The sequence below is a fragment of the Thunnus maccoyii genome, chromosome 23, assembly GCF_910596095.1.
Source record: "Thunnus maccoyii chromosome 23, fThuMac1.1, whole genome shotgun sequence".
Lineage (NCBI taxonomy): Eukaryota > Metazoa > Chordata > Actinopteri > Scombriformes > Scombridae > Thunnus > Thunnus maccoyii.
Genome location: NC_056555.1, coordinates 15,533,571 through 15,548,794, shown reverse-complemented (window position 1 = coordinate 15,548,794; position 15,224 = coordinate 15,533,571). Strand labels below are relative to the sequence as shown.

At 38.7% G+C, this 15,224-nt stretch overlaps 1 protein-coding gene across 2 annotated transcripts in view; it reads right to left on the bottom strand.

Annotated features, from left to right (window-relative positions):
- Positions 1–308: 308 nt before the first annotated feature.
- pcloa (piccolo presynaptic cytomatrix protein a) overlaps positions 309–15,224 on the bottom strand; it is a 58,818-nt gene continuing 43,902 nt past the window's right edge. The window contains exons 17-27 of one of the 2 annotated variants that reach the window (XM_042404015.1): positions 13,561–13,587; positions 12,302–12,395; positions 11,239–11,310; positions 10,897–11,143; positions 10,010–10,267; positions 7,376–7,517; positions 7,125–7,186; positions 6,197–6,331; positions 4,353–4,498; positions 3,446–3,541; positions 309–2,077 (exon numbers count right to left, since the gene is read on the bottom strand). In XM_042404015.1, coding sequence (XP_042259949.1) covers positions 2,066–2,077; positions 3,446–3,541; positions 4,353–4,498; positions 6,197–6,331; positions 7,125–7,186; positions 7,376–7,517; positions 10,010–10,267; positions 10,897–11,143; positions 11,239–11,310; positions 12,302–12,395; positions 13,561–13,587 — 1,291 coding nt within the window. In that variant the 3' untranslated portion in view covers positions 309–2,065. Of the gene's footprint in view, positions 2,078–3,445; positions 3,542–4,352; positions 4,499–6,196; positions 6,332–7,124; positions 7,187–7,375; positions 7,518–10,009; positions 10,268–10,896; positions 11,144–11,238; positions 11,311–12,301; positions 15,173–15,224 lie in introns of those variants that run through there. The other variant, XR_006094060.1, reaches the window with a different exon arrangement.

Below are 15,224 nucleotides of genomic sequence, written 5' to 3'. Positions count from 1 at the left end.
CACACACACCTAATCATCCAAATAAGTGAAAACATCTGTGTTGATGTACCACAGGTATGTAAACTTTATGACGATGTTTCCATGACATTGTTCAAAATTAAGGCACATGGCGCCATCTTCTGGCTATATTCTGTTACCTCACATTATTGTTATTACATCATCTGCACACCAGCTATGAAACCTCTCAGGGAGTTGTAGAAGGTTATGATAATCCCTTATAAACCTCCCTTTTCCACTGTTATGATTAATAATGCAATATGCAATATAACTCAAAGGCAACACACAACAACATCTCATTTGTACTGATATTTAATATTTAGACATGGGGCAACAGCCATTTTTACAGCACAATTTGCATAATTTATCAATACCTCCTGTATACAATCACAAAACCATGACAGTAGATTTTTTTTTTTCTGTTTACTTACAAGTGAAAAACCAGACAGGTTTTACAAGCATAATCTTTGTACAGTCAGCATACGTCATTGATAATTTTAAGTTTTCTTCATAATTTCCCTCTCTATAACATTTTGTTCTATATCTTCCTCTACCTCATTTGTTGTTTTTTTTTTCTATAATAATATCTGGACACAAAAATAGTATGAACCACCAATGAAACATGCAACATCCATTGTGAGCACATTTAAATTCTCCTGCAACTACTTGAGTTGTAGATAGACTTCTGTGTAGTTAGACTCTGGTAAACCTTTAGTGTTTGGTGTAAAGGGTCGGGTAAATCTGGGTCCGTATAGACAGACATAAGGTCGTTTCTCAGTCTATCCACTGTACATTGATCAAGAGAAAAACAACTTCCTGTTACTTCTATGATCACACCTTTTTTTTTTTTAGTCTGCTAAAAGACCTATTGCTCCCAAACCCCAGTATAAAAAAGCTATGTATTTACAAGGTTGGAAATAGAGAGATGGCATCTGTGTGTGTGAGAGAGCGTGTGTTATTCTTTGTGTGTGAAAGTGTTCAAGAGATTTTAAAGTTGACATTTTTAGACTGACAACACTTAAAAGAAGAGATATGCATTAGAGCTAATGACATGCATGGACTTGGAATGAAGATGCTACACACACAAGCACATGGGTATAAAATTAATAAGAAACAAAAAACACACACTGACCTTACTATTGTTTCAGGTATAATGTCTAATGATTACAATGTTGTTGTTTTTTTGGTAATTTCTCATACACATACAGGAAAATGAAACTATTCAAAGGGAGAGTGCATACAAAGATGTGAATCATTTGAGTAGGAATGTTTTTTTTTTTCTTATCTTGATTCATTGAAATTAGGATCGGTGTGTGTGTGTTTCCATATGTGAGTGTGTGTTCCTGCACAAGGGCAAAAAAGTTGGTTCTCTGAGTTTCAGGCCCTCTAAACATTGTAAACAAGCACTACATTGTGTATAAAAACAAAATTTTATGTACACCTGATATGTACTGTAAACAAATATAATACAACATATGAAATCGTCTCACAGGCAATAAATAAAGATTCATATTGCAATACAAAATAAAAAAAACCCAAACATATTAAAGCAATAACCATATCGTGGAGGACGTAAAAACACAGCAGTGCAAGAAAAAAATTGATATAAAAGTTTGACTGATGCAATGTTTCTCTCTCGCAAAGTGTCACGTTTCAGTACATCATTTCTGGCAAGTCAAGATGCAGTTACCACCTTTATACAGAAGATGTTGCATAGAAATCACTCAGATATTAAGTGTAGTTTCGCTGCTAAGTTTGACATAAGTGAAAATGTTAATAAATAAACCAGCTGCCTCTTGACCCCCCCCCGTACAAGCACATAGGATGACCTTTCTCAAGACAATATGGGTATGATAGATTTCTTAAGACACAACATTAAAGTTTCCAAGTGTAACTGGTATATCAAGACAACACGGATATGACAAAAACAGCTGGAACAAAACATCAACATGCTGCTTTAATAGCATTGTCGTATCTTAGAATGATAATAGTGCTTTTTCGTGGATAGTATCCAGCCTTTTGTTCGCTACAATATCTCCTGATGTTGCCATCGCCTTTCTTTACCTCTCTACTTCCTTTCCTTGGAAACAACAAAAAAATCTCTGGTTATCTCATTTGAAGGAGGATAATGACGTCAGTTTTACATTCTAAGCAGAAAAGTGCAAAATACCACAAAAGCGTGCGTTGTTGACTGCCCTCATGAACAAAAGCAGACCGGTAATGTGCTTGGATCTCACAATGTATAAAGAAAAACAAAAAAATGCGTAAATCTCATATGGTACATGTCTCACATTCTAAGGGGCATCGTGGATAAATAAAACTTCTATGTCACAATCATCAAGACTCGATTGTCCGTGATAAAGATATCTATATATCTATCTATATATTATATAATTAATTTCCAGCTATAACATTTTACTTCACTATATACAAATTGAACCTTAGAGGTTGTTGTTTTTTTTTTGTGCAGAACATGTGGCACTGCATACCAAATAGATAGACTCATGCGCACAATATATAGTGTCCAATTTCATATATATCAATATTGACTCTTTAACAAACAATGATCATCATTTGATAGAATGCAGTTTACACTTAGGGAGAGAAAAGAGGGGGTCCAAAGTGAACACATAGATGTTTTTGTTAATAAATTCAAAAACATGCCTTCAGAGATTTTTTTTTCTCTCTCTTGAACTGGAATGCTAGGTAGTGTGTTATAAAATATACTATGCTTCCCAGGATAGATTTTTACTTAAATAATTGAGGAGAAGACAAATGATAGAACTCTATGCTAATATCATAATACAAAAATAAATAAGAGGTCTCCGTAGCGGAGTCTTCAATATTTCATTCCCAAAATGCTTTGTAAATCAATAAAACTCTGCGGATCATAATAAAGCGATGAGGAGAGTCCATTTAAAGAATCTTTCATGGATAAAACATCTAAATAAATAAATCTACATGTGTGTCCATTCCCTGTATCTATTAAAATGTTCTCTTCTGTGTGAATGAATGTGTGCAAAATTGTTGTTAATATTCATGTGCGTGTGTTGTGTGTGTGTGTGTGTTTGTCGATGAAAGTGTGTAATACCTGGTTGATTCCGCACTTGTCCTCTGATCTCAGCCCCGGCTACACTACACTACACTGTACATCCTGTAAACATGTGTTAATTTCCTGTAAACACACAACTACTTCCTCCACACGCGCCGCATGACAGAAATCACATCAGATCATCATTATTCTTCTGCCTCTCTACCAAAACTCAAGCTTTCCGAGCCCTGAAACAAAGATTGAAGAAAGAGATATTTTCGCCACCCCCCTGTACCCAATCCACCTTTTCCCCCCATCCCACAAGAGTGGATCAGAATCTCTCCGGTCCCTCTAAGGTTTAGTCTCCTTCTATGAGTGGATCTGAGCGGTGCTGGCGAGCAGTTTGTGCCAGCTCACCACTCGCTTGCGTAGGTCGACTTTGTCCAGCCACACGTAGGCCTCCCCGATCAGGGTCTTCTTTACAAACTTTCCCCCGTTGGACACCAGGAACAGCTGGTGTGAGAAAAATGAAACAGTGTGTTATATGATTGAGTATTTAAAAGAATCCACCTCAATCTCAAAGAGACTGGAGCATGGATGATTACAGATAGTCTGAGTTTTCAAAATATGTCTGTGTGCATTTGTTTGTGTTTGTGTGTGTGTGTGTGACCTCAAATTGAGCTAGGAGAGAGGGGAGTAACATAAAACAACGTGAAGAATATGAGGAATCACTTTATTCAGATTCTCAGTGTTTTATTGAGATTAGAGATTCGATTGATAAAAAATGAATTGTCAACTATTTTGATAATCAAATAATCACTTCAGTCCTTTTTTTAAGCAAAAATGCCAAACATCTGTTAATTTCAGTTTCTCAAAGTTGAGGATTTGAAGCTTTCGTATGTGACACATGATAGTAAACTGAATATCTTTGAATTTTGGACTGTTGATTGGACAAAACAAGACCTTTGAAGACATCACCATGAAATTATGATGGCGTTTTTTACAATTTTTCTTACATTTTATAGACAAAACATTTATTCAATTAATTGAAAAAAAAATCAGCAGATTAATCAATAATGAAGATAATTGTTATAATTGTTAGTTGCAGTCCTAATTGAGATATTTGGTCGACTGTCTCTCCTTCTATATACTCCTAGCTGCTGGCTTAGGTCGTTGGACATTACAGCACCAAAAGAACCAATAGATAAGACAAAGAAATAAGTTAAGGCAGGCCACCGTGGGAGGATGAAACGTCCGTCAAAAAACATCTTAAACATTTCATTTCATCATTTATTTCTTTTATGAAGGGGTAGGGGGGCATTACCTGTAAGGAGTGTCCAGTTGGGTTCATACAGAAGCGGAAGGTTTCATTGAAAGATGGTTCACGGTCATGACGACACACCCTGGTCTTCTTCTTGATGATCCTTTTCTGGGTGGCGATGTTCACCACATAAAGCTTCACATAAAGATCTGTGGGCAAGGACACACATCCATGACATTATTTTTATCCTATATCCCTGTTTTTTATGCATAACTGATTGCTTTTGTTGAATACAATTTTTTTCCGTTTTGTATGTAGGATCTGTACATTTGTAACTCTACCCTGTAAAATCTGTCATGTTTTCTGTGTACTCTTGTCATTATGTCATGTTTAGAATTTGTCATGAAAGAATACAACCACAGAAATACAAACCAAAACCTCTTTATATGATCAAAAAGCAAAATAAAATATAGAACCCTATATACAGATTTTGCAAAAGCCAACTCTGTACCCATATTACATGCAGGCCCTGATGTTCAATAGAAACACACCAGACAGGGAAACATTTGAATTGAAGTTGTGCCTTTGAAGTGAAAACAACTGCACTGAAAAAGTTAATCAACATAAACAGTAGAAGATGGGTTTTTGTGATTATTGGAGGTGGGTGGAGTTTCAAATCATTCTTTAGCCTACCACTAGAGGGCAATAAGAATGTAAGTAATGAAAGACCACATAGAATACAGAGACGAAACACCAATCACCCAACACAACTTTAGAAATACTCACAGATGCACATCGACATAGTAATAATAAAGTGTTGATGCTGATTCACATTCTGTCCTGCAGAGCAACTACATACTGTCAGTGTGAATAAACCTTTGTGTGCAGATCCCATCTGGAGGAAAATGCAATTTCAAACAAGCAGCAGGCAGCTGGGGTATCAGGATGTAAATATCACAAGAGGAGGCGAAGTGGGTGTCTACAATCTGTGTTTTAGAGATCTGATTTCATTGTGTACATCAGAGACATGTCTGTCTAGTGTTCATAACATCAAGTTAATATGTAATCCATCTAAATCACGCTGTGTGTAGATAATGTTAAATTGCTATTTATCATGTAAAATCCCTTTTTTAACATTTGTCTAAACTTGACACTCCCAGGGCCAGGACATTTAAATTTTAGGACATTATCCAGAGACTGTAGTGCAATTTGGTACAAATTATAGGAAAAAGCTTTAAAAAGTGTTAAGTTGGTTTAGTTGCTAAGTGTCGATTCATTATATTTGGGTTCATATGTAATTTTTAATTTGCAAAAATTCTTAATAAATTCTTGACAATTCTTTACCTGACAAAAAATACTTTTCAGTGTGTAGTTTTGTGTGTCAAATTATATATGAGGTTGTTTCTTAAAACAACAAACTCTCTAATGAGCACATTTCCCGTAAACTACCAAATTTTAAATCCTTTCAAGGAAATGTCCTAAGAATTAACAGCAGCTACTTTTAAGACATTATTGAAAAATATGCTAATATATATTTTGACACACAAAATTACACACTGAAAACTAAGTATTTTCTGTCAGTAGAGAATTGTCAAAAGTCAAATTTATTAAGATTTTTTGCAAATTCACAACTACATGTGAAATATAATGAGTGGGTACTCACCAACTAAACCAACCTAACACTTTCTTCAGTTTTTTCTTATAATTTGTACACCACCCCTGTAAAATGTCCCAAAGATTAACCATTAAATACCTGCAAATTACGCAGAAAATTTCCATTAAATCAAAATTAAGGGACCTGTAAAATAAAATGTTATCTGGTTTTCTTTTTGAGTATTGACAAGCATTCATGGAACTGTGCATGTGTGTTGTTACTGTATGTGTACAGATAAGTTATTCTCCATTACCAGGCAGGTGGTCTGGACTCTTGAACTTGTAGGTGATGTTGCGACATTGAAGAATCTCAAGGACCAGGTGCTCACCCTCCGTCTTCATCTCCTTCTTCAGAGCGATCTTTATCTCCCCCATTACCTGGGACTTACCTAAATATAGACACACATTTAGTAAGTCAGATACGGTGAGATATACACTGAATATGGATTTGAGGTTGTTATTTAATCCTTCTATCAATTTCCTCCCATTTTCTCTGTTCTTCTCAGCTCTTCTTGGAAAAGAGGCATCCTCTCTGTCTGTATGACTGCCCTCTACTGGACATTAAATATACTTTCAGCATGAGTAATTTCAAACATGGCCTGCGAGCAATCACATTTATTTGTTAAACAAGGATGGGGAGAAGTTATGAAGAGCTCTGCCTGGCCTCTAGTTGCCTTGGCAACTGAATGGAAATGACAGTTTTGAAAGCTGGGTCAACAAGACCCTGGCAAACTGTAAGGATAGCCTCTGTGTGTGTGAGTGTGTGTTTGTTACCAGGGGGACAGAGACACTGAGACAGAGCGAACAGTGAACGGATAATAAAGAGAAAAAGAGTGTGAAAGAGTAAGGATGTGTGTTCATCTGTGTGTGTATTAACCACCTTGTTGTTAATGTGACTGTGAAATGACGAACCTCGGGTATTTTCTCTATTTTCAAGGTCTTCTTTCCACCTTTGCATGAGTCATATTAACGTGACTCACAACTTCACAAGTGGAAAACAGCAAAGATAGACTAATGAAAATAACCTGTAAACTGTTAGTAAATATATATATGATTTTAACGACACATACACAAGTTTTCATACTGAACTTGCAATGAAAACAGGCAAATACATAATATTTTACATCAATGCATTAACAGTTATGAATGTACAAATACACAAAGATGTACAGTTTGTCTAACCTTCAGCGTCACCGTGTCCCATTGATGATTTCATCACGTCTGTGCCATTTGGGATCTTTCCACTAAAGAGAGGGGAATCAAATGATAGATATTAAGACTACAGATATCTGATTTATATCTTCTTCTTTGAATGGAAACAGGTGTGTCAGAGTTGAGAATAGTGAAAGTAGTCGCTAAGCATCAAATACACATTTATAAATTGTGAAACTGACAGGCTCTTTAAGAGGAATATCTTGAATTAGCTGACTCACAATCTTGGCACTTGGAAGATGGCACTGTCCACCTCGTTTGTTTCTCCTTCCTCGTCCAATAGGCTGTAAGCGCTGCCACTCAGGCCGCTGTCCAGTGAGGCTGCTGTGACGGGAGCATCACTTGATCTGTAGCTTGACCGAGCTGCGCAGAGATACGACCACACCCATCACAACAAACAGACAGGAAGAAAAATTGCACCTCTGCCAGGTCCAAGAAGGTTAAGACTAGAGCCAAGACGCATTAGTTAATACCTGCGGCAACTGAAATCTATCATCATCAACTTTGATACTCAAAATATTTTATGTCACAGTCAGAAGGGAAGCTTATTTGAAGAACAGGAGACTGTATTGTAATGAATAGCACACAAAAACACTGAGGACTAGCAAGAAGCATATGGACAAACAGTTTACTAATCTTTCTCTCAGACAAAGACAAGACTCACATATAAAGCATTAACATGAAACAGACAAATAAATCCAGAGAAATATTACATATATATGTTTATGCAAACATAAGACCAAACAAGAGGCACGTAGACCCTACTGACATTGTTAGTCATCTATATGTAATATTTATAGTCATCTTAAAACTCAATTTCAGCATATTTAGTTTAAAAACATCATTACTGTTTCAACACTAGAGAAGTTTAAAGGATGTTTATGAATGTACCTTTTTCATAAATGTTTAAAAAGTAATCTGTTTATATGCGAGACATTTTAGATGTAATTTTTTTAAGAAATACATGTTTATGTTTAAATGTTTTTAAATTGATCAGGCAGTGTGATAGAGTATGAATGACGTGACAAGCGTGAATGTGGTGCAGAACAGGATCCATGCCGACACATTTTTTTCTCCTGTGCCACTCAACACAATGTCACTGAAGGATTGAAAAAGCTCACTAATACCAGTTCAGTGAACTAATGGAGGGAGTCATGACGCAGCAGATGTGGCAGTGGTATAGTATTTACTTTCAGTGAATCATATCCCAGTTGCAAAACATTCCTGGTATTAGTGAACTGTGTTGATGGCTGTAAAGGAAGTGTGTCTCGCTGCATGGATCTCTGGGTGATGTGGCTGAGTGCAACTTTCTCTCTGTCTTCCTGTCTCTTTTATTAGCTTGTAAGACTCCCCTCTCTCTTTCTGCAGGTGTGCGTTAGTAGTATCGCATCCTCTCTTTCTTTCATTCTCTCTTTCTCTCTCCTTGCTCCATCTGTGCTTCAGTCACACGACAGAGAGGAGACTCTTGGGCAAACTCTCACCTCCGATGCTTTGTGGCCTCTCTTCTGACACAGCTTTCCTGAGGGTCAGGTGTCTGCCGTCTGCTCTGCTCCCTTTGGCCGACACAACCGATGGCAGGGCAGGCAGCCAATCAGACTGGGCTCTCTGAATGGTGAGCACACCTACTACGCTGTGTCTCTGGTGCCTCAGTGAGAGGCGGCCTCTTTGGCCTAGATGTGTTTTGTTTTTCGCAGGCGCAGGTCAGATGTCGGGGGAGGGGGGGGTCAACGCCAGGAAACAAAGGTCATGGGTCGAAGTTCAAGATGGAAGGAGGGAGGAGCAAGATGGAGATTCAGAGAGCGGTATATCTTCACCATGGCAACCAGCTTGACTGTCAATCACATGCAGCCACAGTGTGCAGTGCACATTCGCCCCTCCCGCATGTCACTAAGGGGCGGGGTGTGCAGCATCTACTGAGGTGCATTGTGGGTCCGGGAGTTGTTCAAACAAAAAAGGGGGGGGGGGGGGGGGGGTGGTAGCGGACTGCATGCACAGCCATCTCAGAGGAGGAGCTTCAGAAAAGCTGGTCTTTGTTTGTTAACGAAATAGAAATAAAAAAGAACTCCAAAATAATACCAAAAGAGGTTAATGATATCTTGGGGAGGGGGTGGGAGTGCAACTTTCTTCTGTTTTACTGCTTGGATTAATCCATCCAAAATGTTTTTTTTTTGTTCTTTTTCTTGGTGAACTCTGCTCAAAGTTAGAATCTGCTAGTCTTGTTATTTGAGAGAACTGGCAACGTCATAGTGCTCTGACTTTAATTGAAAGATTTTGCTGATTTGTTCCGTCAAATCTGCTGTTCCTTTTTTAGATTTACTTTTTTTTTTTTTTCATACTTCCACTCATCCTAAGTAAAGTAAATGTATTTAAATTACTATTAAAAACAGAAAAACATGAATAAAAACTTGATGAAAATACATGAAAATAATGATTTCTGTTATTTATAATTTACTTACTTATAATTTAATATTATGGTAGTATTAGAAAATAATTTTAATGGTTAAATGTTTTTTAAGTCACTAGAACTGGCCTTTAAGTATTATGCATTATGCCTCTTTGGGTTTATAGAAAAATGGACAAACTTAGGAAGGTCAATGACTGTGCTACAGTACAGGTGAGGTGCTGACTCTACACACTTGTGAGTACATACAGAAGAGAAGCGGTGAGGATTGACACACTGTGATTACAGAGGGGGGAGAGGACCAGAGGGTGTAAAGGGTGAGGGAAACCAAGAATAGAAAAAGGAAACTAAAGGAACAAAAAGAAAAAAAAAAAAAAAAAAAACTCAACAGAAGGTTGAACAGATGAGTGCGAGGAGGCCATGCTGCGTAGGCTTTATTTGCGTCTTGGTTTACTTGGTTGGAGGCGTCGCGGCGGCTGCTGCTGTGACTGCTGTGGGGCATCGCCCGTTGCTATGACAGCGCCTCCGCCGCTTCCAGTGCTGCTGTCCTGATGGTGTTGCCGTGCTGCGCTTTTGCTGGTGCGTGAAGCGCCGTGCGAGCGAGAGTGTTGGCTGTGTCCGTGGCTGTGGCTTTGGCTGTGGCCCTCGGACGGGGAAGGCTTCGATGTGCCAGGGCTACTGTGAGATTTCTCGATAGTGGGCACCTGCGTGTCTAAAACAACCAGATTCACCAAATTAACAAAAAACTATCTTTTACTTTAGTGAACTTAGCGGCTCTTACCGCAGTGTAAACTTTTGTGAGTAGTTGGTTAGTGAGTTAGTCCATCTTGTCGGCAGCATGGTAACTGCCTTATTACATCTATGATATCGTAGCAAACTCAACAAATTTGACGGATGTTTTTCCCTGAATTAGGGGAGCATTCAAAGCCTTCCACGGCCATATTGCCCTCTGTGTTAGAAGAAAGATAGAGGGAAGCTAAGGCTAGGCCTCTGAGCTGGGTGACATCATGGCAACCAAGAAAACAGACCATGAGAATGCAAAAAGCATGAAGCTGAAGCTACAGTGGGTGTGTAAAAATGAGCAGAGGGAGAAACTGATAAGAAAGGACTGCAGAGAGAGAAACAGGTGGACAAAGGTCAACACCGAGATAGAGCGAAAAAAAACAGAAGAGAGAAGCAGTGACAGGAAGAGAGCAAAAAGGAGGAGACATCGGAAAGAAAGAAAACAGAACAGAGGAGAGGAAAACAGAAAAAGCAGAAAAGCAGTAGCGTACGGAGGGTTTGTTAGGGGATGAAGATGATAAAATCAAGCAGGTGAGGGGAATTCATCGTGCATCCTACCCTTTCCCGGATCTGGAAAGATCCCGTGGCTTCGGCTTTTGATTACAGATGATTTGGGGGAATCCTGGTTATCATGAGAGGAGCCAGTGGTTTTAGGGGAGGAGTGCTGTGAGGAAGGTTTAGAAGAACCGTGTCGGCTCTGGCCTGAGTGGGCACGCCGATGGTGTTCTCCCTCACTCTGCTCCTTCAGGGGGAGCCACCGTGGGACATTGTCCAGTTGAGCAGTGTTAGACAGGTCAATAAGAACCTAGGAAGAAACACAATCAGTTTAATGAATGTGTATATGCATAAAATGCATCGATACACCCTTGAGGTAAAACTGATACTGTCAAAAAGGGTTACCTCTCCTAAGAAATCATTTGAGGAGCACTTGTCATAGTCCCACACGCTCACCTCCAGGGTCTTCTTCCTCAACTGAAACATACACACACACACATAGTTAAAGAGTTCATATATCTCGTAGTTCTTTATCTTTGCGAAGTTCACAGCAAAATGGCAAAATAAACCTTAGGGGGAAAAATTATGATCTTGGCTTCAAGTTAGAGGAGACATTTAGATAGATTGTAAAGAAAACTCAGAAAAAACAGAAAAGACAACAGTCCATAAATTTGCTGTGACTGATATGAGCCCAAAGAATATAAAATGGGATCTAAAATGATACAATTAAATCCCAGTGCAACATCCATCTGTTCTACTAAAAATAATGGCCTCAATGCTAGTCAGCATGCCAGCAGAGAAAAGGCAATATGTTGTGGTGTGTATTAATTCTTTTTAACATGAACGTGCAAAATTGCCACATTTGGGGGTTCTCTTGTTCGTGCCTCCATGTATTGACTATTTGCTGTAATGTTATAGAAAGTATATTCAGTATTGACATTATTCTGTCAGGTTATTAAAATGAAATCTTTAAATTACACTGTCGAACTTGTTAGATATGACCCCACTAAATGAAAAGTTACAAGATCACCAAGTTACAGGAACATGAATGTCTATGCAGAGATATTTTACTGGATGAGTAAAAAGTATGACTTGCTGGTGGCACTAGATGAAAAGTCAGGGGATCACCAAAGTCATTAGGACTCATCTTTTGGGTAACAAGATATCTGTACCCAATTTAATGGCAATCCATCCATTAGTTGTTGAGATATTTTACTAAAAAACAAAAACGTCAACCTCATGGTGGAACTAGAGAAAAATAAAGGGGATCACCAAAGTCCGTATGATTCATACTCTGGAAACCATGAATGTTGCTACAAAATTTCACAACAGTCCATCTCATTGTTGTTGAGATATTTCAGTCTGGATCATAAGTGGTGAATCGGCAAACTGATCGACCAACAAACTGATACTGCCATAACTAGAGCCACTGGCTGAGTATACCAACCACAGTGACCACATACAGTACCTGCTCCAGGTGGATATTCTTATAGATGACAGTCTGGTTCCACTCAGGGTTGAGACTCTTGCCTGCATGTTTGGACCTCCTCTTATTTTCAGCACTGGGGGAACACATTACAACAAGATACATTGGGTCACCGACAGCACATGTAAAAGCCCTGACAGTTCAGTGGACCACCACAATGCAGTGAGCACAATATATTGGAGCAGGCCACAATGTGACAGTAGAAGGGAGAGAATGAATGTAATGCACATTGTTTGGAAGCTAGCACAATGTGACGATATTGATGTATGGGCCTACGTGCATGGACGGCAGGGTACAATGTCAGGGTGCGCTGCAAAAAAGTCCATTTTGATGTCCATCATTTAGTCTGATAAAATTCAATGTCCCAAAATAGGTGAAAAGTTATGCCAGTGAGCAGAGAGTTTGACTTATTTGTGCCAATATCTTGACCGGAATAAACAGTCAGGTAAACTATTCTGCCAATGACTGAATAAAAAAAAATTAATTTAAATTAATTAAAAATTAATTAATTTGAATTGTCAATTTACAAAAGATATGATGAAATAATCTGACTCTACTGACTGATTGGTTTTCACCTGTTTTGAGGAAAAGAATATTTTACATGACAGCAGACTCACTAGACTAGAATGAATGACTTTAAGATGGATGTTTTTTGCAGTGTGTAGGGTTTAAGTCAGTGTGTAGGAGTTAGTTTGCTAAAGACAAGGACGATCTATATTAGAAAATAATGAAATGAATAAGGAACTGCAGAGCAAAATAATGGAAGTGTGTATAGAATGTGGCGGGGTATCGAGGGTACAGTACGATGTCGGGGCACGATGTAATACATTACTGAGGGATTTTAATCACAAAACAGGGACAAACTAAAGGGTGTCAGGTGCAATGTTAGGGTTCAAATTACAATGGTTAGGAACAAAAAAAAAGGGCAATCTACTAGAAAAACACAACAGGTAGCTGGGAAAATGTTTATTGTCAGCACAGGGGACTGTATTTATGTATCTGTTATGTTTAAGAGATAGGCAGATGTTAATATTTAGTGATTCTATTCTAAGCCTAAATGTGAGGGGAACATCACCAGGAGAAGAGTGTTAGTGGGACTGAACTAGTTGTATCAAAAAGGTTCCCATCAGTTAGAAAACAAACTGGACTTTTAGTTACTTCGACCAAACTGACAACCAAATTTCAACCAAAACAGAACCAAAGGACCAAAGTGTCATAATCAGAGTGGGCAAGTCACATACCTGGCGTTCTGGACAACCATGACCTGACTGAGGGGGTCCAGCATGCATTAAATATAGAGAACAACATACAGAAACAATAGTCAGAGGGAGGGTGGGGGGGTCAAAGAGTGTGTGTGGACTGTGAGTGCGTATGTGGGAAGGGGAGATTACTGTACAGTAGGTACCAATTTAGGTTGTACTGAGTGTGTATTTAAGGAAAGGGGCAGGAGTTGGGGCTTGTGGTGGTGTGCTGCAGCGGTGGATTGAATTTGTGCTTAAGTGTGTCATGAACTGAATGTGTGTAGAGAGAGCTTTCAGGTGAAAGCATCCTTTGGCAACCGTAGTGGAGATCTGCCACTCATGGGAAAGAGTGAAGAGCTGATTGCATGTATAAAACTTTGTCACCTGAATGTCATTTTTTAGTAAGACTGGAAACTCATCCTTTAGTCGCTGATAAACTGAATCTATTTTGTTTTTATGTAGGATGTTAAATAGCAAATCATCATTACTTTACTGCTAGTAGATAGTTGTATTTTTGAAATGTGAAACTCACAAGAGTTGTAACTTCCCTCGGCTGACTCCTGAGGTACAGATTCCCGCAGAAGCAGCAAAGTTGTACTTTCTACTTTTACATATTTACATGTAAATATAAAATACTTGCACCATATTCAAACAATCTTTTTTCCTCTCTTTCCTGGTTGCTGTGCACTAATCCAGTATATGCAACCACTTGTTTCACTGCAGGACCTCCATGTGGTTGCAAGGAGATCATTGATGCAACTGAAAAGCCTCTGTATGGATTGCAGTTAGTGCTCTGTTAGCTGTGAAAGAGCCCATGTATACGCACATGTGGCATATACACGAATATGTGCACACATGCGCTTAAGTGTGCATGTTTCCGTAACCACTGTGGCTGAAGGGCTTGTGGGTGCCACTCTCATACTTCCTTTAGCATAACCCTAACTCTGTCTACAGTGGTGTTTGCATCTGCACGTGTGTCAAACTGTCTGTGAGAGTGACATCTGCAAGCCCACAGCCATATGTTATTGCTTTTATCTGAAATGATCCCAGGAAAAAAAAAAAATCACTCTCTCGAGGGACCTCATCCAGCAGAGGAGGTGGGAAAGTCAATTACATTACAGTGTAGTCACAGTGAGAATGGAGCCCTGTACTTATGAGGGAGTGTGGATCATATTGCAAGTAAATATGAGAGCTATTGATTTTGACTGCACGTACAACTACCGTAGAACACCCATCAACGGGGGCAACATCAACACAAGTACGCTATCAACTTCGTATCATTTACATAACATTTGTGTCATTCAGCAGTGATAAGGGGCTGATGAGTCCCGTAATAGGGTGTTCATATCACATGAAGTCACTGGAGCTACATTATAAAACATAACATTTGATAGACCTGATGTGCAGTGTGTAGGTGCTATGGAACTGATACCAAAGAAAGGGCATGTGCTGCACATTGAAAGATGTCATGGTAAGCCAAAATCAATTGTAAATCGATTTTAAAATGAATGGAAATTAGGTTTGTGCTTAACAAAGTGGCTGCCTTTATAGTCTGGATGTCAATGGGAATATCTAAGCAGGTGTATCACTCAAATTCTCTCTCCAAAACGGGCTGAAAGAGACAGTACATGATGAAAACAGTCTTAAACACTTCTATCTTACAG